This window comes from Stegostoma tigrinum, chromosome 32 (genome assembly GCF_030684315.1).
Source record: "Stegostoma tigrinum isolate sSteTig4 chromosome 32, sSteTig4.hap1, whole genome shotgun sequence".
Taxonomy (NCBI): domain Eukaryota; kingdom Metazoa; phylum Chordata; class Chondrichthyes; order Orectolobiformes; family Stegostomatidae; genus Stegostoma; species Stegostoma tigrinum.
The window spans coordinates 1,718,603-1,744,590 of record NC_081385.1 but is presented as its reverse complement, the minus strand read 5'-3'; the positions used below and the strand labels follow the sequence as shown (position 1 = coordinate 1,744,590).

The 25,988-nt window shown below is 41.1% G+C and overlaps 1 protein-coding gene across 3 annotated transcripts in view; it reads right to left on the bottom strand.

Moving 5' to 3' along the window:
- mcamb (melanoma cell adhesion molecule b) overlaps positions 1-25,988 on the bottom strand; it is a 153,376-nt gene that overhangs the window by 10,674 nt on the left and 116,714 nt on the right. For 2 of the 3 annotated variants that reach the window (XM_048562128.2, XM_048562126.2), the window contains exons 8-14: positions 21,283-21,439; positions 16,871-16,995; positions 15,746-15,881; positions 11,477-11,601; positions 7,419-7,557; positions 6,177-6,215; positions 3,122-3,160 (exon numbers count right to left, since the gene is read on the bottom strand). In XM_048562128.2, coding sequence (XP_048418085.2) covers positions 3,122-3,160; positions 6,177-6,215; positions 7,419-7,557; positions 11,477-11,601; positions 15,746-15,881; positions 16,871-16,995; positions 21,283-21,439 — 760 coding nt within the window. The remainder of the gene's footprint in view (positions 1-3,121; positions 3,161-6,176; positions 6,216-7,418; positions 7,558-11,476; positions 11,602-15,745; positions 15,882-16,870; positions 16,996-21,282; positions 21,440-25,988) is intronic. The other variant, XM_048562129.2, reaches the window with a different exon arrangement.

Below are 25,988 nucleotides of genomic sequence, written 5' to 3'. Positions count from 1 at the left end.
ATCTGTGATGGTGCCTCAGTTATTCACAATATTCATTATCGACTTGGATAGTGGCATAAAATGTCGAGTATCCAAATTTCCTGGCCCAAAAAAATGGCAGTATTGTGGACCCTGTTGATGACAGTATAAAATTACAACAGGATACTGATAAATTAGGTGAACGGCAAAGCTGTGGCAGATGGATTTTAATTATAAGCAATTTTTTAAAAAAAATTCATTCATGGGATGAGGGTGTCACTGGCCAGACGGCATTTACTGTCCTAATTACATCCCTAATTGCCCTGAGGGCAGTTACAAGTCAACCACATTGTTGTGGGTCTGGAGTCACCAGACCAGGTAAGGAAGGCAGTTTCCTTCCCTAAAGGGCATGAGTGAACCAGGTGGGTTTTTCCAACAACAGATAATGGATTCATGGTCATCATTAGACTCTTAATTCCAGATATTTATTGAATTCAAATTCCATCATGTGCAGTGGCAGGAGTCGAGCCCAGGTCGCCATTATCAGGGTCTCTGGACTAGCAGATGGTCTAGTGGTTTTATCGCTGGACTATTTCGGTAAAGAATAGATCAGGGTATTTTTCTCTTAGAATGCACAAAGTTAAATGTTGTCGATGTCCAATGAGATTTGGGGGTTCAGGTAGTCAGCTGTTTAACATGCCACACACAGGAACAGAGAATAGTCATGCAGGCTAACAGAATGCTGTTCTTCATTTCTAAAGGCCTGCACTATAAGGAGGCGGACATTATGCTGCAGTTATACAAAACCCCAGTTAGACCCCACTTACAATACTGTGAGCAGATCTGGGCACCACATCTTGGGAATGTTTTAGCCCTGGAAGGAATTAAATGCAGGCTCACCAGGATGGTACCTGGACTTCAGGGGTTAATTTATCAAGCGAGATTAAACAAATTAGGCCTTTATTCTCTATAATTTAGAATGTTAAAGGGTGTTCCAATTGAAGTCTTCAGGAATATTAACAGGGAAAGACAGAGCAGTTAAAAATAAACAATTTCTAATGGTTGAAGATTCTAGAATGCGAAGCATAGTTAAAGAACTAGGGCCAAGCCATTCAGAAGAGATGATAGATAGGATTTCTGCATGCAAAGGATAGTGGAGATTTTGAACTTTCTTCCTTAAATGGCAGCCGATGCTCATTCAATTGTTAAATATAAAACCTGAGCTAGACAATTTTTGTTATGCATGGGATGTAGGCCAAAGCAAACATATGGTTTCAGGTCACTGAATAGCCATGATCTTATTGAGACATGGAGAAGACTCAATGGCCTGCTCCAGTTCTTGCTCAGTGACCCTATTCTTTAAATTCTAGAATTCTATATTCCTTACTAATTGTTCCATCCACCTGTCCTGCCACATTTAATGACTTACTCATGCTACTCAAGAACCTCATGCTATACACACACAGGTTGCTTCTGCTATTCTACCCTTTCCTCTCCTCACTCTTCCTACCAAAATGGATCACTTCACATTTCTTTCTGTGGAACTTCATCTGCTACATATCCACTCATTCCATTAACGAATGTCCTTTTAAAGTTCTACACTCTCCTCCTTTGAGTTTTCTTTTATCATCCTCAAACTTTGAAATTTGCATTAAAGTCTAGGTCATTGACTCTTTGACACTGTTTAAAAAAGGGAAGTGGACAAAAAGCAGGTAACTGTTGACCAGTTAGCTCAACTTCTGTAGTGGGGAAAATGCTTGAATCTATCATTAAGGAAGAAATAGCAAGAGATCTGCATATAAATTGTCCCATTGGGAAAACCCAGCATGGGTTCATGAAGGGTAGGCCATGTTTAACTAATTTGGTGGAATTCTTTGAAGACATCATTTGTATGGTGGACAATGGGGAACCTGTGGATGTGGTGTATCTGGAGTTCCAGGAGGCTTCTGACGGGATGCCACACCAAAGGCTGCTACATAAGATAAAGTTCCACGGTATTACATGTACTATATTGGCATGGATAGAGGATTGGTTGACGAGTAGAAAACAAGAGTAGGGGTAAATGGGTGTTTTTCTGGTTGGCGGTCAGTGGCCAGTGGTGTGCCTCAGGGATCAGTGTTGGGACCGCAATTGTTCATAATTTACGTAGATGATTTGGAGTTGGGGACTGAGTGTGGTGTGTCAAAATTTATAGATGACACTAGGATGAGTGGCTCAAGCAAAGTGTGCAGCAGACACTGAAAGTCTGCAGAGGAATCTCAGTTGTCTAAGTGGGTGGGCAAAGGTCTGGCAGATGGAGTACGATGTTGATAAGTGTGAGTTCATCCATTTTGGTAGGAATAACAGCAAAGTGGACTATGCTTTAAGGGGTAAAAAATTGTAGCACGCTGCTGTGCAGAGGGACTTGGGTGTCCTTATGCATGAATCGCTAAAAGTAGGATTGCAGGTGCAGCAGGTAATTAAAAAGGCAAATGGAATTTTGTCTGTCATTGCTAGAAGGATAGAGTTTAAAAACAGGGAGGCAATGCTGCAGCTGTATAGGGGCCTGGTGAGGCCACACCTGGAGTACAGTGTGCAGTTTTCGTCTCCTTACTTGAGAAGAGATATACTAGCACTGGAGGGGGTGCAGAGGAGATTCACTTGGTTGATTCCAGATTTGAGAGGGTTGGATTATGAGGAGGGACTGAGTGGGTGGGATTATACTCATTGGAATTCAGAAGAATGAGGGGAGAACTTATAGAAACATATAAGATTATGAAGGGAATAGATAAGGTGGAGGCAGGGAGGTTGTTTCCACGAGCAGGTGAAACTAGGACTGGGGGGCATTGCCTTGAAACAAAGGGAAGCAGATGTAGGACTGAGGTCAGGAGGAACTTCTTCACCCAAAGGGTTGTGAATCTGTGGAATTCCCTGCCCAGTGACGTGGTTGAAGCTACCTCACTGAATGTTTTTAAGGCAAGGCTAGATAAATTTTTAAACAGTAAAGGAATTAAGGGTTATGGTGAGTGGAGCTGAGTCTCTAAAAGATCAGCCATGATCTTAGTGAATGGCAGGGCAGGCTAAAGGGGCCAGATGGCCTACTCCTGCTCCTACATCTTATGTTCTTATGATTCTATGAACGAATCATTACTGTTTGATATGGTTCACGTTAACTGATTCTTACCGGCAATAGGAGGCCCTTTCGTAGAAACTGCCATTGACTCTGAAAAAGAGGAAATAAAGAATCATTAAGTGACCCCACAGTGTACATTATAAATACAAGCAGGAAGGGTGCTGTGGGGAAATAAACACTTTATTGACTTTTCATTAATTTCTACCAGGAAAAGCAGTGGGTCCAACATTAATCCATTAGGAATGCTATGACAAACTTTCCTCTAACCTGAAAGCCACCATGCTGTTTCCCGTTGCTCGGCCAGTTGTTGTAACTGTGATGTGACTATTCCTTTCACTTTTAATTTGTTCACACATTTGTGTGGCACTGTAAAGTCTATAAAAGTCTATGCATATCACATATTACATCAACTGCAAAGCATTCTTCAAATCTGTTCTCTCTTTTAAAAAACTCCAGCAAATTAATTAGGGCAGTTTGAGATTCTGATAGCATGCTAAGCCAGAGATATTTTATAAGTTTCACTGAATGTACATAACAAGGGTGAAGCTGTATCACAGATCTGTTTCGATACATGTCTAACACAATGGTAGGTAATGCTTGTATCCTTTGCTGAGGTTATACCACAGTACAGCCATCCAATTATTCCAGTCATTTGATTTCTCAATTTGACTCCAGCAGAATTTGTTGGAAATAAGACGTTTTCTTGCTCATGTCAGATTGTCAGTTTCCCCACTCAGGGTAAGACGAAACAAATATGCTATCATGATGGTGCCCAATGTTAAGCATTGAACAGTAAAGTGAAACACCATACAGATTACTGACAAACAATCTCCTGCTAGTTGTCTAACAATGGATCTGAGTTTATATCACCTTCCTGAAATGTCACACTCCTTACATTGTATAGGCATTCTAGGAAAGCCAACACTAAGAAAGCTGGACAAAAAAAAGCTACCTCAGCCAGTTCAGAACAAAAGAAACCAGTGAAACACACTATATATGAGGTGGTACTACGGCCCATCTCGTTCATCTGTATAAGACAGAATGGCTTTTCACACGAGACATTATTTGCCGAGTGCCTCAACCCAGAACTGGAGTCATTTGACTGAAACTGCAGCTTTTTAAAAATCAACTTTAATGAGACAGCTTTGCCTTATTTCATCAATGTGGTTTCTACACCAGAAGAGAGCACACAAAGCAGTTCCAGGCATAGCTGATGCCTACAATACTCTCTACCTTTCGCAGCGTGATTTCTGGAAATAATTCTGTATTTTGCAAAGAAATAAACACATTTCCCAGCCTGCAAGAAATACATCGCAGATGAAGGCACAGCAATCTACCAGTTTTTAAACTCCTACAAGAAGAAATTCTGTCAGATTAATCAACTTCAAAACTTCACTGGATATTAATTCACATGAATTCGAATCCAGTAAATCAATGTCATTTTAAAAATAATTCATTATTGTAGGTTTTCCTTTAGTCTTCTTTCTCTTTGTGGTTATGGAGGAGATGGTTAAATGGAATGAACTCCCTGATACTCATTTTACAAACAACAAAGTAACAATTTATTTATCTAACAGTGAACAAATTAACAAAATTACCAACAAACCGAACAATTCCCTCTTTAACTACTTCCAAATAAAACAAAATTCTAATAGTGTGCTGTTCTAATAACTACAAGTCTCGCTTATATAAACCGAAGTAATAAGAAAAAAAATTAGATTTTAGTCTCTTGAAATTACAGCCAGGTTAAGTTTTCTGGAAGTTTTTTTTGCTCTGCTGTTTTCCATTCAGGAACACTTTCTCCACTGAATTCTTGTTTCAAGAATATTAACTAAGAGTGCCATAGTATCTTAATTTAGATGGTGCTTACCCTAAGATCTTATAGATTTCTGAGAGCCAGTGATGTTCTCTTTCTTTAGAACTGATGGCTGTTGAGAGCTGTTCTCTTAACACACGGAAGTTTGTTATCACCCAGATTTTCAAATAACCTTTTTTTTGTACCGATCAATTTCTTAAAACAGGATTGGTCCTAGGGTGTCAACATCATTTGAATGAAATTTAATTGGGTTTTGGTATCTAGGGCCTGGTTTAAATTAATCGGCTAAATTCAAAAACCTGTTGTCTTGGTAAAAATGTGGCTTTCCAGTTAACAATATAGCCTTCTGATAAAATGTTTCAATTTCAAGAACTCTGTGCATCTGCTGTGGCCTGCAAGCCTAAAAAACACACATCTTTTAAATGAACCACACACTCTTTCCCTTATCATTTTACAAACAAATTCTAACGTCTGGCCTTCCAGTCCACAATGACTATACCCAACTCAGCAACATTGTATAGTTGTGCTTCATGGGCTTTTATGTGAATTTTGCCGTGGGTGAGTGGTTGAATCAACTATCGTTTTTGCTACAAGCCTAAACAGAGTATCTTCAAACCATTTAAGAATAGGACTTCATTGAGACTTTAGGGGCAAGCATGTCAAGTCCGATTTCAAAAGCAAAGAGGTTAGAAACCAACTCTCTGAAGGACAGAGAAAGAAAGTATAGAAAAAAAATTCAATTCACCTTTATTGTGATATATCATTAGTTTCCAACAACAGATCCTGGACTCTCACTATTCTTAGCTCCAAGACCGCCATCATTATTCTAATCACAGCGCTAATTTATTAATTCAGAGGCTTAATATACAACCCAAGCAGATTGAGGTGATTTTAATGAGATCTCAGGAAATTGAACAACCATCTGTTCTAAGAACAAGTCCTTACCAATATCTTTCATCGGTTTGAGGTGAGAGGGAGAAGATTTAAAAGGGACCATAGGGGCAACTTTTTCACACAGAGGGTGATCCGTGTATGCAATGAGCTGCCAGAGGAAGTGGTGGAGGCTGGTACAGTTACAACATTTAAAAAGGCATCTGGAAGGGTACATGAATAGGAAGGGTTTAGAGGGATATGGGCCAAATGCTGGCAAATGGGACTGGATTTATTTAGGACATCTGGTCAGCACTGACGAATTGGACCGAAGGGTCTGTTTCTGTGCTGTACAGCTCTATGACTCTATGAATTAATCAGTATTGCATTGTAAAGTGGTTCACGTTAGCTGATTCTTACCAGCAATAGGAGGCCCTTTTGTTGAAATTGCCAGTGACTCTGAAAATGAGGAAATAAAGAATCATTAAGTAACCCCATGGTGTACCTAAAAGAAGAAGCAGGAAGGGTGCTTGTGGGGAAAGGAGCACTTTATGGACTTTTCACACACAGAATTATTGTTTGAAAAGGCAGAGAATGCAGTGTGTAGGTTACAGAGAATAAACGCCATGAAGCATTTCCTGGGCAAACACAGAATAAAGCCTTGTCGCCATCAAACACTCCCGGGGAAGGTACTGTGCAGGGATTAGATACAGAGTGAAACTCACTCTAAATGTCCCCATCAAACATCCCCAAGACAGGTACAGCATGGAGTTAGATACAGTGTAAAGATCCCTCTACACCGCCCCCATCAAACACTCCCAGGACAGGTGCAACACAGGGTTAAATTTAGAGTAAAGCTCTCTCTACAGTCCCCATCAAGCACTCCCAGGATTGGGATAGCACAGATTCAGATACAGAGTGAAGCTCCTTTACTCTGTGCCCATTGAACAATCCCAGGACAGATACAGTGTGGGGTTACAAAGTAAAGGTCCTACAACATCAAGCAGTGAGGTGGAGCTGAAATTCTGGGGCTGTGAGCTTTGAGGCAGCACTGGTGGCCATGAAGATCTGACTCAGTTATAACAACTGTGCAACTGCCCTCCTGCGCTCAGTTCTCATTGAGGGCTCACGTTAATTTTCAAGCCGAAAGATGGGGTCACAACAAAACATTTGGTAGCTAACACTCCCAGAACAGGTACTGTCCAAGTTTAAATACTAGTACACTGTCTCCATCAAACACTCCCAGGACAGGTACAGCCTTAGAAAAATTAGGAATCCCTAGGCAAAAACACTAACCACATTACAAGTACCTTTTACACCCTGATTCAGCCCCAAGATTGGTGAAGAATTCCACCTTCCAGTCTTACTCCCAATTCCCAATCAATAACACTTCTGAAAGAGTGAACGAGTAGCTACTGGATGTAAACAGGATTAGCTCTTGTGTGACGCTTCCTTTGGTTGTGCAATCTACTGAAAGTCATTATCTAGGTTTACGCATTAAGGTAGTCACCTTGGTGAGGAGCTGTGAGTAACCAGCACCTACAAAACTAAGATTTAGCACAAGTGACAGAAAATTTATAGGGTCATTTTGAGAGAAATGCTTCACATTGTTTGTGTTAACACATCAATCCACTCCTAGATGAGCTGTGATTAGACTCTTACCTCTGTGTAGTATGGAGTTGAGAGTCTTACTCCCATGTTTGTTGCTGCCAGTACAAGTCACATTCAGTGCCTCTGCAGGAAGTGGTAGAATCAACTCACTGATAACAATGTGATTCGTCAGCTGGCGCTTTCTTATGGCCTGTGCAAAGATGGAAAAACATGAAAATAGGTATTTAAAAAACAACTGAGGAATCATGGCAGAATGTAAGTTCAGTGGAGAATATTCAAAGAGTTTCTCCTTCAAAACTTTTAGGTAGAGTTAGCTAAAGCATTAGAATCCCTGTTTAAAAATGACTGTCCCACTCATGAGGACATCTGGTTCAGAAGGAGTAGAGAAAAGCAGATATCTGTGCAATGCATTATTTGTAGATTGGAAATTAGCAAATGTAATCTGCCATTTAAAAAAAGAAGATAACAAGAAACTATATAAGGTACAAACTACTCTGACATCAATAGCTGTGAAAATACTAGAATCTATCACTGAAGATGTGGCAACAGTGCGCTTTGGAAGTCATGATTAGACAGAATCAATGTGGTATTATGAAACGGCACAATGATGGACAAACCGGTTTCAGCTCTATGAGGTGTAACTAGCAGACTGGATAAAAGATAATACTGGATGTACAGATTTTTACAAGAGATTCTAAAACATGACACACAAGCAGTTGTTACAAAACATTAGGACTTCTAGAATTGGCAGTAATATTTCAACATTAATTGAAGGAAAGGAAACAAAGAGAGAATAAATAAGTCATCTTGAGATTGACAGGCTCTCCCTAGGGGGGTGTTACAGGAACCAGTGCTTGAGTCTCAGCTGTTGACAATGAATATCAATGGCTCAGGTGCGGGCACACCAGCAGAGATGATGGCATAATGATAATGTCACTGGAGGAGTAATCCAGGAACCTAGACTAATATTTCAGGGTCAAAGGTTCTAATTCCACTATGGCTGGTGTCGAATTTGAATTCAGTAAAAAAAAACTCAGTTGAGGGTGTAAAGCACCTTGTAATTTAGTTTCCTGAAAAGACGAAGCTAGGTAGGATTTTAAACAAAAGGAGAGAATGTAGACGATATCACAATGAACTACAATAAACATTGTGGGGCAAGATCGTTTGTAATCTCACTGTCATGGTGAAGGATATGGAATAGATTAGTATTATAGTGAAGTCCCCTTGTTATGAATCAGAAAAGTCAACTTGGAGGTACAGCAAACAAGTGTTAGAGCGATGATACATTAGATTTTATTGCAAGGGGAGAAGATTGAAAGAGTAAGGAAATCTTGCTCCAAATATAAGGCTTTGGCAAGACGACATCCCCCAAACCCCACCACAGCACTAGGCTCTGATCTAGGCTCTGTACCTATGGAAGGATACAGTCGCTGTACGAGGTGTGCACTGTGTGTTCGCTAAATTGATTTCAAGGATGAGAGATGGAGAGGCTGACCTAGAAGGATAAATTAGGCGATTCCATTGAGATGTAGCAGGTTTGACAGGACTGATGTTGACAAGCTGTTTTTCCTGGCTTGAGAGCCTTAGCTAGGCGACAGTGTCAAGATAAGCCATTTAGTGGTGATCAAGAGGAGTTTGAGGGTTGGAGACTTCACTTAGAGAGCTGCGAACCTTGGGAATTTTGTATCATGGAGGGATGTTGTGCACAACCTTAATGAGACAAATACATGTTCACACCCAGAGAGGATGAAAGGATATGGGGATATACTGGAAATATGGAGCTGAAGTGGACATTTAGCCATGATCTTTTTGAATGGAGAAACAGATTCAAGGAACTACATAGTGTACCTCTGCTCTGAATTTTCAAAAAAAGCTTCATCATGAAAGAGCGTAATAAATAGAGAAACACATGGCAAGTTCAGGTAGACAGACAAGAGCTTGCGGGAGAGAACAGAAAGCAGATATGAGATATGAGAAACAGACGTAACTTAACATAAAAGCCGATTCCTATAGGCAAGTCCATACCTCCTATAATTTGAAGTAAGGCCTTCGGGGACAGTCGGATCTAAGCAAACATTCCAGTAAGAGAGGAAAGAAACTGCAGCATTCAAAACAAAGTGAGCAGAAAGGACAAAGATGTCAAAGATAGAAAACTGAGAAAGTTACCAAAAGAATAAATAAGTTGAGAAGACTTGCGGTGATAAAATACCTTGGGCCTCAATGTTAATTCCATCCCTACCTGCCCAAGACTATTTTACAGCCTCCACGGCTATCTTCATAAGCGAACACCCAATAATGATGGAACCAGTTTTCTGGTCGACTCAGGTGACTGGCCTGGCATTAGAATTCTCTCTAATTTTTTGGGGCCTTCTGTGGAACTCCGAGTCTAAGCAGCACACTGCATTCATTGCGTAGAAGCCATACAGCAATTTTTTTTAAGTTTGTTTATTAATAATTAAAAGCGTGCATTTACATTACTTCTCAATTACAGACCTGCATGTGGTAATTTTTCTCCAAACTCAGTACAACAAAGCTAACACACCCTAAAAATTCAAAAGGTGTAATTTTTGCTGTGCCAGCTCTCAACAACTGGTGTGAAATACACTATGTGATTCTGAATGCTTTGCACCAAAAGCATTCATCTTTACTGCAAGTATGACATTTGCAACGAGAGGTTTTACCATATCAGAACTTCCACCCTCACCTCACAATCTCCTGTTGTTTTGGTGAGCACTCATAAAATTCGACCTTTGTTTTCATTTTATAAACAAATAGCAGCTTCTGTGTGCACTTCTGCTCAAATGCCACTTTAGGTCATCTACTTCTGATGCAGCCCCTTTTCCTTAGTGCTGAGCTACCTCCAGCATTTCCTTTAGAGCAAGTAGTGCATACAATATCATCCATTTTACAGTAAATACAAATTTCACCAATTCATATGTTCTGCTTCTGTGCCGAAGATGGCATTTTGGTTTTGATGATCTTGGAAAGCCATTCTCTTTTGAAGTGTACACAAGATTTCTTTTTTTAAGGAACTTGAAGACTCGTCTGATTTTTAGCAGACATACTTTAAACTTACCAAGAAAACAAAGATTTCAAACAGGAGATTGAAGTGTAACTTTGTTTTTGAATGGCTGTCTGCTTCTTGGACCTCATGCCTGATCCTCCTGGCCACTGATGAGAAAACTGTAAACTCCCCAGGACTCCGAAACTCTGTTCCTACAGCCTACAACCTAAGGCTCTGACTGAATGTGATGTGACCTGGCTTCTTCCCTTTCCCAATGCCTGCTTTGACAGCAAAGTTTTTAAAATTTGTCTGGAGGTGAAAACGATTGCATGGCTGAGAAAAGGACCAGGCTTTATCCCGGCAAGTGCAGGATCCTGGAATTCACACGGCATCCATTCGTGGCACTCGTGAACATCCTACCTGGATATCTGGGGACAATTCCTTCATAGGCCGTTCAGTGCATAGATGACTGGAAGGTGTGTGCAGGTTGTTTTTTCCCCTGGTCCTTGTATGCACACAACTTACAGGGAACATTCAGAGACAGTAGGAACTGCCGATGCTGGAGTCTGAGATAACAAAGTGTGGAGCTGGATGAACCAGGCAGCATCAAAGGTGCAGGAAAGCTGACATTTCGGGTCTGGACCCTTAAGGGTCCAGACCCGAAGCGTCAGCCTTCCTGCTCCTCTGATGCTGCCTGGCCTGCTGTGTTCCTCCAGCTCCACACCTTGTTATTACAGGGAACATTGCCTGACATTTGAACCACAAGGTGAACGCTACATCTGTTATGAACACTGCTGTTCTGGCCAATAGAGAACAAAGTAGAAAAGAGGCATGGGCTGTAGCAATCCCTGCGCTAAGATTCAAAAACAAGCTGTACAGATCAGAGTTAAACCTACACGACATGCAGTGTGGGTATGTTTGTTTAAGTTGTGTGCTGTCTGTATCTGAAATGCAGCAATATTTCAAAATGGGAGATTAATCTATTCTTGGTCACCCATAATTTTGTATGTATTTTTTGATGTCTCTTCATAATTGTTTCAATCCTCCACACTATTCTTATCAACTGGTGCTGCGAAGGATCATGTACTGTATGGTATTCACATACCTGGACCTCCTTTCCAAAGCTACATGTAATGTTTGGTGTTGGATAGCCTTTGAAAGTACAAGTTAAGTTGACATAATGTTGACCTTTGTGTAATATCTTCTCTGTACAGTTGACTTTAGGTGGTCCTGCAGGAAGGAAAACAGGAGTTCAATTCTAGGGTCCTACACCCACAGATGTTTCTTTATTTAGCTGGATATTTATTCTGCGAGTCTTTCCTGAAGGTACTCCCTGTTGCTGGGATACACATTCTCGGTTACAGGTACCCTTTAGTACCTTCACACCTTGGCTGTTCAATATTTGTAAGTCCAGCATTTGTGGAAAACAACTGGACCAAAGTCATCACAATCACATTGGATCTTGTCCATGGCTGCAGACGTTCGCAGACCTCTAGCATAACACTGTACCACAAGATACATTTGAAGTACAATATGATTCCAGTTGATGTTACAAGTCAGATTCTGGAATGAAATCTGGACCAATGGATCATATTTTGTTTCTTCAAGTTTAACAGGGCTGTCTTTCACAAGCAAGCCTTCAGACTTGGCCTTAATAATAAAACTGAAGTTTTTAATAAAAGAAAACAAACCAAGCTATCTACATATAACAGTCTGAAAGATTTCAGAAAAGATGGCAAAATAAAATCCAATCTACTCACCAACGTCACTTTACAGGTGATCAAAACTGAAAGAAACTTCTTCCCCATCAAACCTGAAGGTTTGATTAACTGCTTCTTCTTGGTTCTGGCCCAGAGCTCTGAGGCCTTTTACCTTCATGACTCACACACTGAGAACTTAGACTTTTTCAGCCTTTTAATAATCTGCAAAGTTTTAACCAAATATCCCTGGTCTGGAAAATTCACAAACTATACTCTTTCACTGAGGCAACTTATTTCCTGAGATAGTAGGAACTGCCGATGCTGGAGAATCTGCGATAACAAGGTGCAGAGCTGGATGAACACAGCAGGCCACGCAGCATCAGAGGAGCAGAAAAGCTGATGTTTCAGGCCGAGATGCTTCTTCAGAAATTTCTGCTCCTCTGATGCTGTTGGCCTGCTGTGTTCATCCAGCTCCACATCGTGATAAGTTATTTCCTGGCTGCTCTGAACAAGCCTTTTTTTAAAGGAAGGCTACACTTGCATCTGACTTCAGTTAGAGCGCCTCTGAAATGAACCCAAAAACTTTCCGATCTCAGGATTTTCCTCAGGTGAAATCAATCATTGATTATTCTAAACCAAAAGCAGGCTAATGTGTTTCAATATTTCCCTTTTCTGTCATAAGCCCCCACAATACAAATGAACTTTCTTTAATAAGGCAGAAGCGGCAGGCAGGTAAAGAGGTTCGGGGAGAAGCGGCTGGTTGGGAAGAACCGGAGAGACTGACTATTCCTATTGTGGATTAGCAGCCTGTTTCAGATGGCTTACATCCCGGTTTGCTTAAGGAAATGGGAGTGGAGGCAGTAGAAGGATTGCCATAAGCTTTCAATATTCCCTAGAAACAACAGAGGTCCAAGAGGATTGGAGCATGGTAAACATGATACCTTTATTCACAAAAGCGTGTAAAGTCAGTCCTAGCAACCACAGCTGCAGTTATTTGTGCATAAAGTCTTAGAATCAGTAATCAGGGAAACCAATTAATATGTACTTAGAAAGGTTTGATGGAGAGCTAGCATAGATTTGCAAAAACAAACTTTGTTTCACTATTCTAATTTAATGCTTTAAAATAACAGTAATTATTAAAAGGAAAGCCTTGATTCTTGTTTATATAAATCTGACGAAAATTTTTGAAAGACAACCAATAAAACTCTTCTTTGCAAAATTGAAATTCATAGAATACACTACAGAAACACAGCATAAACTCAGCAGCCTTGTTCCTGCCTGGGGCGGCACGGTGGCTCAGTGGTTAGCACTGCAGACTCACAGCACCAGGGACCCAGGTTCAATTCTACCCTCGGGCCACTATCTCTGTGGAGTTTGCACATTCTCCCTGTGTCTGTGCAGGTTTCCTCCGGGTGCTCCGGTTTCCTCCCACAGTCCAAAGATATGCAGGATAGGTGGACTGGCCATGGGAAATTGCCTGTAGGGTTCAGGGATGTGTATCTTAGGTGGGTTAGAGCGGGATGGTTCTGGGTGGGTTGCTCCAAGGGTCAGTGTGGACTTGTTGGGCTGAAGGGCCTGTTTCCACACTGTAGGGATTCTATAGAATACGCAGGCCAGTTAGGGTTAACTCAGAAAAAGATCTGCCAGAAGAAGAGAAATGTGTTACGGTAAAATGATCACGTTTCAGAATGGAGGATAGTAAACAATGCTTTGACAACTGATTTTTTGATATATGACTTGGATATTGGAATGTAAAGTAAAATTTCCAAAAGGTGCTAATGAACCTAATATGGAGGAATGATATACAGTAAGAAATATGCTACTCAACTACAACAGGACAGAACTGAATGGTTAGACAAATGACAGACAGAACTTAATACTAGGAAATGTTAGGTGTGCCATTTTGGTAGGAACAGATACAATTATAGAGATCAGTAGGAAGGACAATATTGACTTTTTGGTACAATTCCATATTATGTGCAGGAACAGAGGGATCTGGGGTTGCACGCACATAAATCATTGAGATAATCGCAGAGGTTGGCACAACATCGAGGGCCGAAGGGCCTGTACTGTGCTGTAATGTTCTATGTTCATGAGCATATGGGATTCATAAATTGAGGTGTTGAGGATACAAGTGGTTAAGTTATGTGGAACCTGTATAAAGCTTGGGTTACGCTACAACAGTCTTGCATTCAGTTCTGGTCGTTAGACCTTGGGAAAGTTGTGAAGCACCTGGAAAAGGGCCTGAGATGATATACCAGAGACAATGGATTTCAGTTTCAAGATTGCAGTGGAGAAACTGCATTTTCATCCTTCGAACAAATAACATTGAAAAAAACTGATAGCGTTGTTCAAGATTATAATAGATTTAGATTGGAATGCGTACACATTGAAAAAGTTCTGATTAGATAGTGGGAACACAAGGGAATACAAACTTCAGGTTTTGGGTAAGAAACAAGGAGAAGCGAGGAAGAACATTTTTCTGAAATGCAATGAGTGGTAATGACCTGGAACTTCTTGTATACAAAAGTGATGAATGCAGTAATGTTGAATGATTTATACTGGAAATTGGATGGGTGCTTGAGGGAAATAAACTTACAGGGCTAATAGGATAAAGCAGGGAAGAGGAACTGAGTGGACTTTTCTACAGAGAGGTAGCAGGGATTGATGAGTTAAATAGCCTCTCTTCACCTCGTGCCATTATAATCCTGAATAGTTTAGGATATATCAGAGGGTTTCTGAGAGGGGTTTGGGATAAATCAGTGTTATAGTGCGAGGGTGGGCTTTATCAATGTTAGACTGAGCAATGTGGGGTACATCAGAGTAATAGTGTGAGGGGTAGTAAGGTATTCCAGTCAGTGATTTGGACTCTCAGATTTTTACAGTGTGACTGTAGGATGTATCAGGGTGTTATATAAAATTTGTGGAGTATATTAAAGTGTTGTATTGAGCATATCAGTTGTTAAAGTCAAGAGTGGTGAATCTGAGCAGGCATCAGGTTATAAATAAATCAGGTGTGTACAGGGTCTAGGCTCGAAATTTCGGCTTTTATGCTCCTAAGATGCTGCCTGGCCTGCTGTGTTCATCCAGCTTCACACTTTGTTATCTCATGTACAGTCCTGTACACAGTTTTGCTCTCCTTATGAAGAAAGGATATAAATGTGTTAGAAGTAGTTGAGAGAAGGTTCACTCAAATGATGGGTCTTATCTTTTGTGGAAAGAACGAACAGGCTGGACCTGTATCCAATGAGTTTAAAAGAATAAAGAGGTGATCTTATTCTACGTACAAGACAGAAAAGGTTGTGAAAGGCACTGATAGACTGGATGCTGTAAAGACAGTACCCTTTATGGAAAAGATGTGAATCAGGGGACACAGTTGAGAAAGGACTCTACTATTTAATGTGGAAATGAGAAGAATGTTTTTCTTTTAGAAAGTTGTGATTCTTTGAAACTTTTCCCCAGAGAATGGTCAAGGCAGATTAATTGAATATTTTAGGGGAGAAGTAGACGGATTCTTCACTAACAAGGGAATGAAGGTGTTTAAGTTTAGGTCATTATTGAATGGCACAGCATGCTAGAGAGGTCAAATTACCTACCTCTGCCCCTAATTTGTATATATATATGTAACAGCATACATGATGTGCCAAGTAAACTTACTAATTGCCTGTTCATACCTTCGACTGTAACTCTGATGGACTTTTTTCGATGCAGATTTGTAACATCCCTGATTGTAACTTCACAGGTGTAGTTTCCAGAATCATCAGATGTGACCACAGGTAGTTGAAGAAGATTTGCAGAACCGACTATCTTCTAAAAGAACAATCAATCAATCAGGAGATGATTAATAAACAGGTGGAGTGGTAAATTTCTCAAAAAGTATGCTCTGTGCAAACTCAAACAGATTTCTCTTTCTCACTAATTCCAAGTCCCTTATTGAATCCAGAGAAAAACCTTTCTTTGGACTGCAGCCACATCCACCACAAGGGAAGTCTTCTGTATTCACTGGAGACCAACCATCTCAGCCCTATGTCACAAGCACAGGAGGTGAACATGGCAGTGCTCCAGAACAAACAAACAATCTCAGCAGTTTCATCAATGATTTTGGACAGAAGAATGGGTGTTTACTACAGCCGTACAATGTTCAGTTCTAGTTGCAACTCATCAGATAAATGAAGCAGGCTGAGATGACATAAAGCAAGGCTTGGACAGTATTCACGTTTGGGCTCATAAGAAATGTGCACAACACACATTTGAGGCAATGATCTTCACTGATGAGAGAGGTGAAATTGGTCTAGTGCCTTTTACATATTAAAACATCTCAAGGCACTTCATGGATGTATTACAGAGCAAAATGACACCAGGCCAAATAAGGAGACACTATGTCAAATGACCGAAGAATAGTTAAAGATAAGAGGAGTGAAAGTATGGGAATATCTCGGAATACTGACAATGACATATGCTTTAAGGTAACAGGGAAGGATACAAGTATGATGTAAACCAGGTAAATTTAGAAAAGCTGATTTTGAAAGGCTGATAGCAATGGGGAAAATAAATGACAACAATATTGGTAAACAACAATGGAAAATTTTTAAAATGATGAAGCTTCCTCTATACAGTCCCCATCAAACATTCCAAGGGTGAATACACCAGCATAAAATTTCAGAATAACGGTATCCCTAAACTGTTCCATCAAACACAGAGTCAGGAATTGGTACTGGAATTGTCCTACTAAATATTGCATAAAGAGGAAATTAATCCAAAGGCTCTTTCCAGCTTCATTCTATGGGCCTGAATCCTACCTTGTGTTTTTTCCAAATCACAGATGTCTGTTGTGATCCCTCTGCGCTACAATAGATGCTTTTATTTTTGTCACCCTCCTTAAAAATATATGGTCCTTTTGGTTTCAGTGCAATTGGATCCAGATCTGTTAGAGAGGTGCAGAGAGGAACAAAAACTTAATTACTTGTTAACCCTATTTAACAGTCATGCCCCTTATTCCTTACATTAAACTTGAAGCTGGCCTTTCAGCCCTTTCACAGAAATAGAAATCTAGCAGCAGAAGTAGGCCATTTGGTCCTTCAAACCTGCTTCACCCGCGATCATAGCTGATCCTTTATGTCAAGGCCATATTTCCACCTTCTCCCCATCCACCCTGACGCCTTTAAAATCTAAAAATAAAATCACCTTTCTCTTTCTTGAATATATTCAGTGATTTGGCCTCCACAGCGTTTTGTGGTAAAGATTTCTATCTTCACTACCCTGTGAATAAAGACACTTTTTTTTTCTCGTCTCAGGCCTAAATGGTCTACCCCTTATCCTGAGGCTACTCCCCTGGTTCTAGATTCCTCAACCCCAGGAATAACATTTACCCTGCACCTAGCCCACCTAGCCCTGTTATATCAAATAATGTTTCAATAAGATCCCCTCTTATCCTTCTAAACTCGAGTCACAACAGGACCAGTTGATCTCTCCTCATTGCACAGTCCTGCCATCCCGATATCAGCCTAGTGAGCCTCTGTTGCACCTGCTCCTATGGTAAGAATATCCTTTCTTAGGTAGGGAGACCAAAACCGCATGCAGTACTCCAGGTCTCCTCTCTTCAAGGCCCTGCATAACTGCAGTCAGATGTCCCTACTTCAGAAATCAAACTGCTGTACCTGTCTGTCTACTTTAAATGACTGGAGTACAAGGGCACCTAGATCCCTTTGAACATCCCGAATCAGTATTCCTAACAGCACCTTGGGTGGCTTTACACCGCGAGGACTAAAACAGTTTAAAAAGGCAGCTCATCGCTATCTTATTTAGGGCAATTAGAGATGGGCAATAAAAGTTGGTCTTGACAGTGGTGTAATCAACAAATAAACAAAATAAGTATTTCGGAAGGACAAACTTGAAAGCAGATTACAGGGTTAATGGAAAGATCCTTGGTAGTGTGGAAGAGCGGAGGGATCTTGGGGTTCATGTCCACAGTTCCCTGACAGCTGCCACCCAGGTGGATAGAGCTGTTAAGGCAGCGTATGGTATGTTAGCTTTCCTTAATAGAGGGATTGAGTTCAAGAGCCGTGAAGTTATGCTCCAGCTATACAAAAGCCTGGTTCAGCCACGTCTGGGAGTATTGTGTCCAGTTCTGGTCGCCTTATTACAGGAAAGATGTGTAAGCATTAGAAAAGGTGCAGAAGAGATTTACCAGGATGTTGCCTGGAATGGAGGGAAGGTCTTATGAGGAAAGGTTGAGAGAGCTAGGGTTTTTCTCTTTAGAATGACAAAGGATGAGAGGTGACTTGATAGAGGTGTACAAAATGATCAGAGGTATAGATAAAGTGGACAGCCAGACTTTTTCCTAGAGTGGAGGTAGCTTTTATGAGGGGACACAGTTTTAAAGTGAAAGGAGGTAGATATTGGGGAGACGTTAGAGGTAGGTTCTTTACTCAGAGAGTGGTAGGGGTGTGGAATGCATTGCCAGAGAGAGGGTAGTGGAGTCTGCCTCATTGGGGACATTTAAGCGGCTATTAGATAGGCATATGGATGATGGTATAAGGTAGGGGTGGAGTTCAGAAAGACCTTAGGTTTAGGGTACAAGTTTGGCACAACATCGTGGGCCAAAGGGCCTGTGCTGTGTTGTGCTGTTCTATGTTCTATGTATGCAATGCCTGATAGTTCACTAAATTACCACATCTTTCAGAGTGGCACTTAGAGACAGCAGCAATGAGCAGATTAGGCTTTGGCTTTGTTCCACCATTCAATAAGATCATGGCTCGTCCGACTGAGGTATCAACTCCCCCTTTTTGTCTGCTACCTGTATCCCATTACACCCCGGTCAATCAGATATATACTCAGTGGCACCTTGAGTAAATTCAATGATGCACACTCCACTACATTTGAGAGAACAGAATTCCACAGAATAATGATCTACTGATAGATGAAAATTTTGCTCGTCTCCATCTTTAAGAAAAAAAGACCCATATTCTTAAACTGTGCCCTCTAGTTCTATTTACTATGTGCCCAGTATCCACTGCATCATCGAATCATACAGTAGAGAAAAGGCCCTTCAATCCATTGAGTCTGTGCTGTCAAAAATACACTAGCCCCACTGGCCTGCACTATGCCCATAGCCTTGAATGTTATGACACATCATGGGTCTATCTATCGCACATTGATTGTAGTAGTTCAAGAAGGCAGCTCATCTCAAGGGCAATTGGGGATGAGCAATAAATGCTGGTCCAACCAGCAATGCCCATGTCCCTCCAATGAATAAAAGTAGCAAGTGTGGCACCACTGTTTAAAAAGGGAGGTAGACAAAAGATGGGGAATTATAGACCGGTTAGCTTAACCTCTGTAGTGGGGAAGATGCTTGAGTCTATTATCGAGGAAGTAATAGTAAGGCATTTCGATAGAAATTGTCCCGTTGGGCAGACGCAGCATGCGTTCATGAAGGGCAGGTCATGCTTGACAAATCTTTTGGAATTCTATGAAGTCATTCCGAGCCAGGTGGACAATGGGGACCCAGTGGATGTGGTGTACCTAGATTTCCAAAAGACCTTCGACAAGGTGCCGCACAAGAGGCTGCTGCATAAGATAAGGATGCATGGCGTTAGGGGGTAAAGTGTTAGCATGGATAGAGGATTGGTTAACTAACAAGAAGCAAAGAGTGAGGATAAATGAGTGCTATTCTGGTTGGCAGTGACTAGTGGTGTGCCTCAGGGATCGGTGTTGGAACCGCAATTATTTACAAATTACATCGATGATTTGGAGTTGGGGACCACATGTAGGGTGTCAAAGTTTGCAGATGACACTAAGATGAGTGGCAGAGCAAAGTGTGCAGAGGACTGTGAAACTTTGCAGAGGAACATAGATACATTGAATGAGTGGGCAAAGGTCTGGCAGATGGAATACAATGTAAGTGAATGTGATGTCATACATTTTAGTAGGAGTAATAGTAAAAGGGATTATTACTTGAATGGTAAAAAGTTGCAGCATGCTGCTATGCAGAGGGACCTGGGTGTCCTTGTCCATGAATCACTGAACGTCGGTCTGCAGGTACAACAAGTAATTAGGAAGGCAAATGGAATTTTGTCCTTCATTGCTAAAGGGATTGAGTTTAAAAGCAGAGAGGTTATGTCGCAGCTGTACAAGGTGCTGGTGAGGCCACACCTGGACTACTGTGTGCAGTTTTGGTCTCCTTACTTGAGAAAGGATGTACTGGCACTGGAGGGGGCGTGGAGGAGGTTCACCAGGTTGATTCTGGAGTTGAGGGAGTTGTCTTTCAAGGAGAGACTGAGTAGATTGGGATTATATTCATTGGAATACAAAAGATTGAAGGGGGATCTTATAGAAACATATAAAATTATGAAGGGAATAGATAATATAGAAATAGAGAGGATGTTCCCACTGGCAGGTGAAGCTAGGACAAGGAGGCATAGCCTCAAGATTAGAGGGAGCAGATTTAGGGCTGAATTGAGAAGGAACTTCTTCACCCAGAGGGTTGTGAATCTATGGAATTCCTTGCCCAGTGAAGTAGTTGACACTACTTCAGTAAATGTTTTTAAAGCTAGGGTAGATTTTTTGAACAATAAAGGAATTAAGGGATGCAGTGAGAATGCGGGTAAGTGGATCTGAGTCCATGAAAAGTTCAGCCATGATCTTATTGAATGGCAGAGCAGGCTTGAGGGCCGAATGGCCTACTCCTGCTCCTAGTTCCTTTGCAGTCTAGAATTCCCCATTTTCTCTCCACCTTTTCTAAAACAGTGGGGTTACATTCACTTCCATCCTTTGGAAATGTTGCAGAGCCTGCAGAATCTTGAAAGATAACCACTAATGCATCCACTATTTCTATGGCAACTTCTGTTAGCACTCTTGGAAGATCATCTGTTGCATGGTTTGGAGTTCTGAAGTGTTAAGAAAGATTATTTTACTGGAGCCTAAAACATTTAAATTGCTCTGGGCTGGTGGTGTGAAAAGACCGAGAGCCTTGCTGAGGTTGTCCCTAAAACATTGCCCTCGTAAATCTAGAATGCAACATACTTAACGATTGGGACAGATACCCTCTCCATCTAATGATTGATCCCATTAAGCTTCTTACTCTTACAGAGACGCAAAGAATCACCACTAACACCAGCATATCATAACGAAGCTGACGTCTATAGAGTTCGACACCAGTCACCGGTTTTTAGGAAAGGAAGTTTTTTAGGAATTAGAGAAAACAAACACATACAATTGATTGTTATTGTCTTGTTTGCATCAAAATCCGTGTCATCTGCATCAAAGTCCAGCACTCTACAGCCATAAACACCACTCTCATTTCGTTTCACTCCAACAAGTTCGAAGGTGTTGTCAGTGCCACTTGCAAGGATCTCCTCTTCTTGTCCACCCTGGGCATTAGAAAGGAAGCACAATATTGTTGCAAAGATTGTTTCCTTTTGACTTATCTCAGATTGCTCAGGAAGTAACGTTTTGGAATATTTTTGCCCAGCAGGTACAGATTTTGTCACTAATGTTAAATATACACATGTCTACTTGCTCTTTAACATCAAGAATAAACAAGCTAGTAATATGTCACTTAAGGAAGGCACAGCTAGTTACATCCTGTGCCATCTACACAGGCTCCCATTTTCTGAATCTGTACTGAATGAATTTATGAACTTAACAATGCACAAAGTTCCATTTAGCTTTAATGTCACCATGTTTGTTTCCTTATTAGGTAGTGTTGCCATGGGATCTCCTTTAGACGCATATTTTGCAAATGAGTAATGTTGGTACAATTCCAGAAGATGTTATCAGTGGACAAATCAGACAAAGCCACGGAGTCATTCAGCACAAAAACAGACCTTTCAGCCCAACTCGCGCCAACCAGGTATCCTAAACTGAACTCGCCCCATTTTCCTGTGTTTTGCCCCATCCCTCTAAACCTTTCCTATTCATCTACCTGTCCAAACATCTGTTAAATGTTGTAACTGTATTCCCCTCTACCACTTCCTTTGGCACCTTGTTCCAAACATGCACTACCCTCTTTGTGAAAAAGTTGACCCACAGGTCCATTTTAAATCTTTTCCCCTTTCACCTTCAAACTGTACCCTCTAGCTTTTGACTCCCCTGCCCTGGGAAAAAACCTTGTTGAAACCTGGCTTGATGGATCAGATTTTGATTTTTTTTTGTTTTAATGAGATACACTGAAACACAAACACACAATAGATTGAGAAACTTATTATGCAAAAGAAATAGCCATTTCAGGTTTTTATTTAAACACTTCTGGCCTGGAACTTTACAACTGAAGAGCTAACCAAGTTCTTAACAGTTATAAACAATCTACATTTCTCAGAAGAAACTGTTTTATACATCCATCTTCAGTTAAAACGTCTGCAAAATGAATCTCAAATTGAAGCCCAAAACATTTCTTTTCAATCTATGGATGTTTTCCCTAAAAAAAATTTTAAAAAATCAATCTCTGATTTTCTAATCTAAAAGTCTAATTCACAGCTGTTTACTTTGTTCACTGGCAAAATTTTTCATAATGTAAATAAATTCTTAATAGCCTCTGAGAACCATCTGTCTCAGACTGTTTTTAAAATAAATCACCACGGCTGCAGAAATATTTCCAAATCAGTCATTATGCTCCTTCAACATACAACTCAAACTCATTTGTCTCTAATTAGAAAAACTCTCGAAAATAAATGATATTAAAATATAATTAAATCATACACCTTAAATCAGAATGTGTTATATTAATTTCAATGCTGGCGTGATGCCAGGAATGTTGGTCTCTATGTTCCGGTGATTAAAAGATCATATCGAATTGCCTGTCAGCTATCCATTATAGGCAGCATGTTAACAAAAGTTAATCAGCCTGTGCTTACAAAAACCCAAAACATAGGGGAAACAAGAAAGAAAGGAGAACACACCCCCATCTACATCAACGGAACTGAGTTTGGAGAGAGTGAAGAGCATCAAGTTCCTCAGAGTGATGATAACCTGTCCTGGGCTTCCCATGTAAATCCGACAGTCAACGTCTCTTCTTCCTCAGGCGGCTCAGGAAATTTGGAATGTCCATAAGGTCCCTCACTAAATTCTTTAGATGGCCCATTGAAAGTGTACTGTCTGGGTACATTACAGCCTGGTACAGCAACTGCTTTGTCAAAACCATTAGAAACTACAGAAGGTGATGTACATAGCCAAGACCAGCATGGAAGACAACCTTCGGTCCACGGACTCTATTTATATGGCTCGCTGCCGCAGAAAGGCAGCCAAAATCGTTAACGACCCCATTGCACCCTGATAATGCTCTCCTACCACCTCTCCTGTCAAGCAGACAGTACAGAAACCTGAACACACGCACCAGCAGGTTCAGGAACAGCTTCTTCCTGGCCGTTAATCAGACTGTTGAATGGACTCTCTAGTCTCAAATAACGTAACCTGTAGGTCTTTTAAACCTGTGCATCCCTTACTTTCTGTGACCTGGCTGTACCGCTTATAAACAAAGCTTTTCACTGTATTTCTGTAGAGGTGACAATAAAACAGATTGATCAATCAATCATTAAGACATTTTCTCTGCCTTGAGGAGCATGGGAAATAGTGAGAAAGTTGGGGAAACATGCTAAAAATGAAAAAAAAAGATACTGGAACATAAAGGAAAATTGAAATAATTTTTCCTCTTAAGGTTTTCAACAGCAAGTTCAGAATCTTCCAACCAAGAGGTAACTACATTTGTCCTTACAATTGCACCTCATTATTTGCAAAATTTGCTTCATTTCTAGGCAGCTCCTAATTCTGCCCTCCTTTCCCGAGAGACTGGATGGCACCAATACCTGACATGAAAATCAGAGCTGTTACCTGGTGGCAGCAGCTTGCCACTTGCTTCTTTCAAACAAACTATCTTCTTCCCGATATCCTGCACACTCCATCGTTCTCTTCCCCTTTGGCCACGCAAGTTGATATTGTCAAACCATCAGATCTTCCTCAAGGCCGCTTTCAGACCAACTCACACAGGACTTCAGTCTTCTTCAACCTCACTTCGGCTCTCACAATACTTACGATGTGTATAATTTTGCCAGATTGATTTGCGCGCAGGGAGAAACTTGCATCTCATGTACCTTCACAGGATGCATCTTACGGCTCTTAGCTTGTTTTCGCTCACTTTGCATTTGCAGAGAGGCTGCCAGCCTCTGTGGCTTGCTCTGCTTTTTGTTGGCCTTGTGGCAGCATTGCACAGTCCAAGCAATGAACATGCTACATTAATGTAATAGTCACAGGATGTGCCGGCAACCAAAGAACTGAATGTGCTTCAGCCAAATGGCCATTTTAAATGTCAGAGGGACTACGATCAGTCAGGCGTTACCACTTTAGTTAGTTAAGGGGCCTGGCTGATTACAGGCCTGAAAGATGGTCACAATCAATCCTACAGGTGCAACTGGGTCAGGGATCACAGATATATCCATGTAGGTGCGGTGTCATCTGTATGGATGAGCAAATATTGCTACAAGGAGACAAAAGGAAGGATTGAATAGGGTGGAAGTGGTTGAGGAGGTGGACAGAACACAGTGAGTAGAAGATGATGTGCCAGAGTCCGAGGACAGAATCTGGAATGAAGGAACAAGAAAAAGCATTGACATTGTTTGGTGTAACCTACAGGCAACAAACTTATGGGAGGATTAGTAGGAACTGCAGAGTTTACTTTTATTCATTCATGGGATAAGGGCATCACTGGTCAGCAATTATTGCCCATCCCTAGTTGTCCAGAGGGCAGTTAGAATTCAACCACATTGCTGTGGGCCTGGAGTCACATGTAGGCCAGACAGGTAAGGATGGCAGTTTCCTTCCCTAAAGGACATTAGTCAAACAGATGGGTTTTTCTAATAATCAATTCATCATTAAGATGGTTAATTCTATTTTTAAAAACTGAATTCAAATTCCACCAACTGGCAGGGTGGGATTCAGACTGGGGTCCCCAGAACATTACCTGGGTCTCCGGATTAACAGTCCAGCAATAATACCACTCAGCCATTGCTTACCCCCAGGGATGAACATATTTGCAAGGAAATTAGACATTCTGTGTTCACATGGTCAGTAGTACAAATTAGAATCAAATTTCCGAAGTCTGAGGAAGGGTCACTTAACCTGAAACGGCAACTCAGATTTCTCCCCACAGATGCTGCCAGACCTGCTGAGCTTTTCCAGCAATTTCTATTTTTGTTTCTGATTTCCAGCATCCAAAATTCTTTGGGTCTTTATTCAGTACAAATTAGGGATTCGCCCATATGGTGTAAGCTGAAAACGCATTTAGTTAGAGATGCAATGATATCTAATGTATGTTCCTGCAAATAAAAGTTTATAAGTCAATGAAAGCTGGGGTCCTGTGTTCCACCCTTCACAGGCTCATGGCTCTGAGCTCTAACACGGCATATTGGTTGCCACACTCATTTTAGATATTATTATTAAAGAATCCCTTGGATTTCCTTCCTTCACTCTAGATCTGTGGTTCCTGAGGTTGACAAAACAGTTCAAGACTGAATCCACAAACTTTGCTACAGATGGGGCAGTGGGGGTCAGTGGGCAAGGGGATGCTCAGGTTTTTGAAAACTCCCTTCACTGATTGTACTTTACTTCTACTTGGGCCGACTGGTAGTGCCTGAAATGGTTAGCTCCTGTCAAGATGCTTCTTGTCCCGATTGGATGGTTGTGGGTAAGAGACTTCCATGAGTTGGTGACGGTGTTGGATTTTTCCATGAGGCTTTGTGGATATTTGTAAAGTATTTCCCATGCCCTGCATGTAACTGCTTGTCACGATGAGGCTCAGATAAGACAGCTTGCATTGGAAGTCTTGTGTCAGGTTTGTAGGCAATGTGAACCGTCAAACACAGCTAACTAGCCACATCCAATGCCCTGGTGCTCGGAATGTTGGCCTGAGAGAAGACACTACAGTGGAGT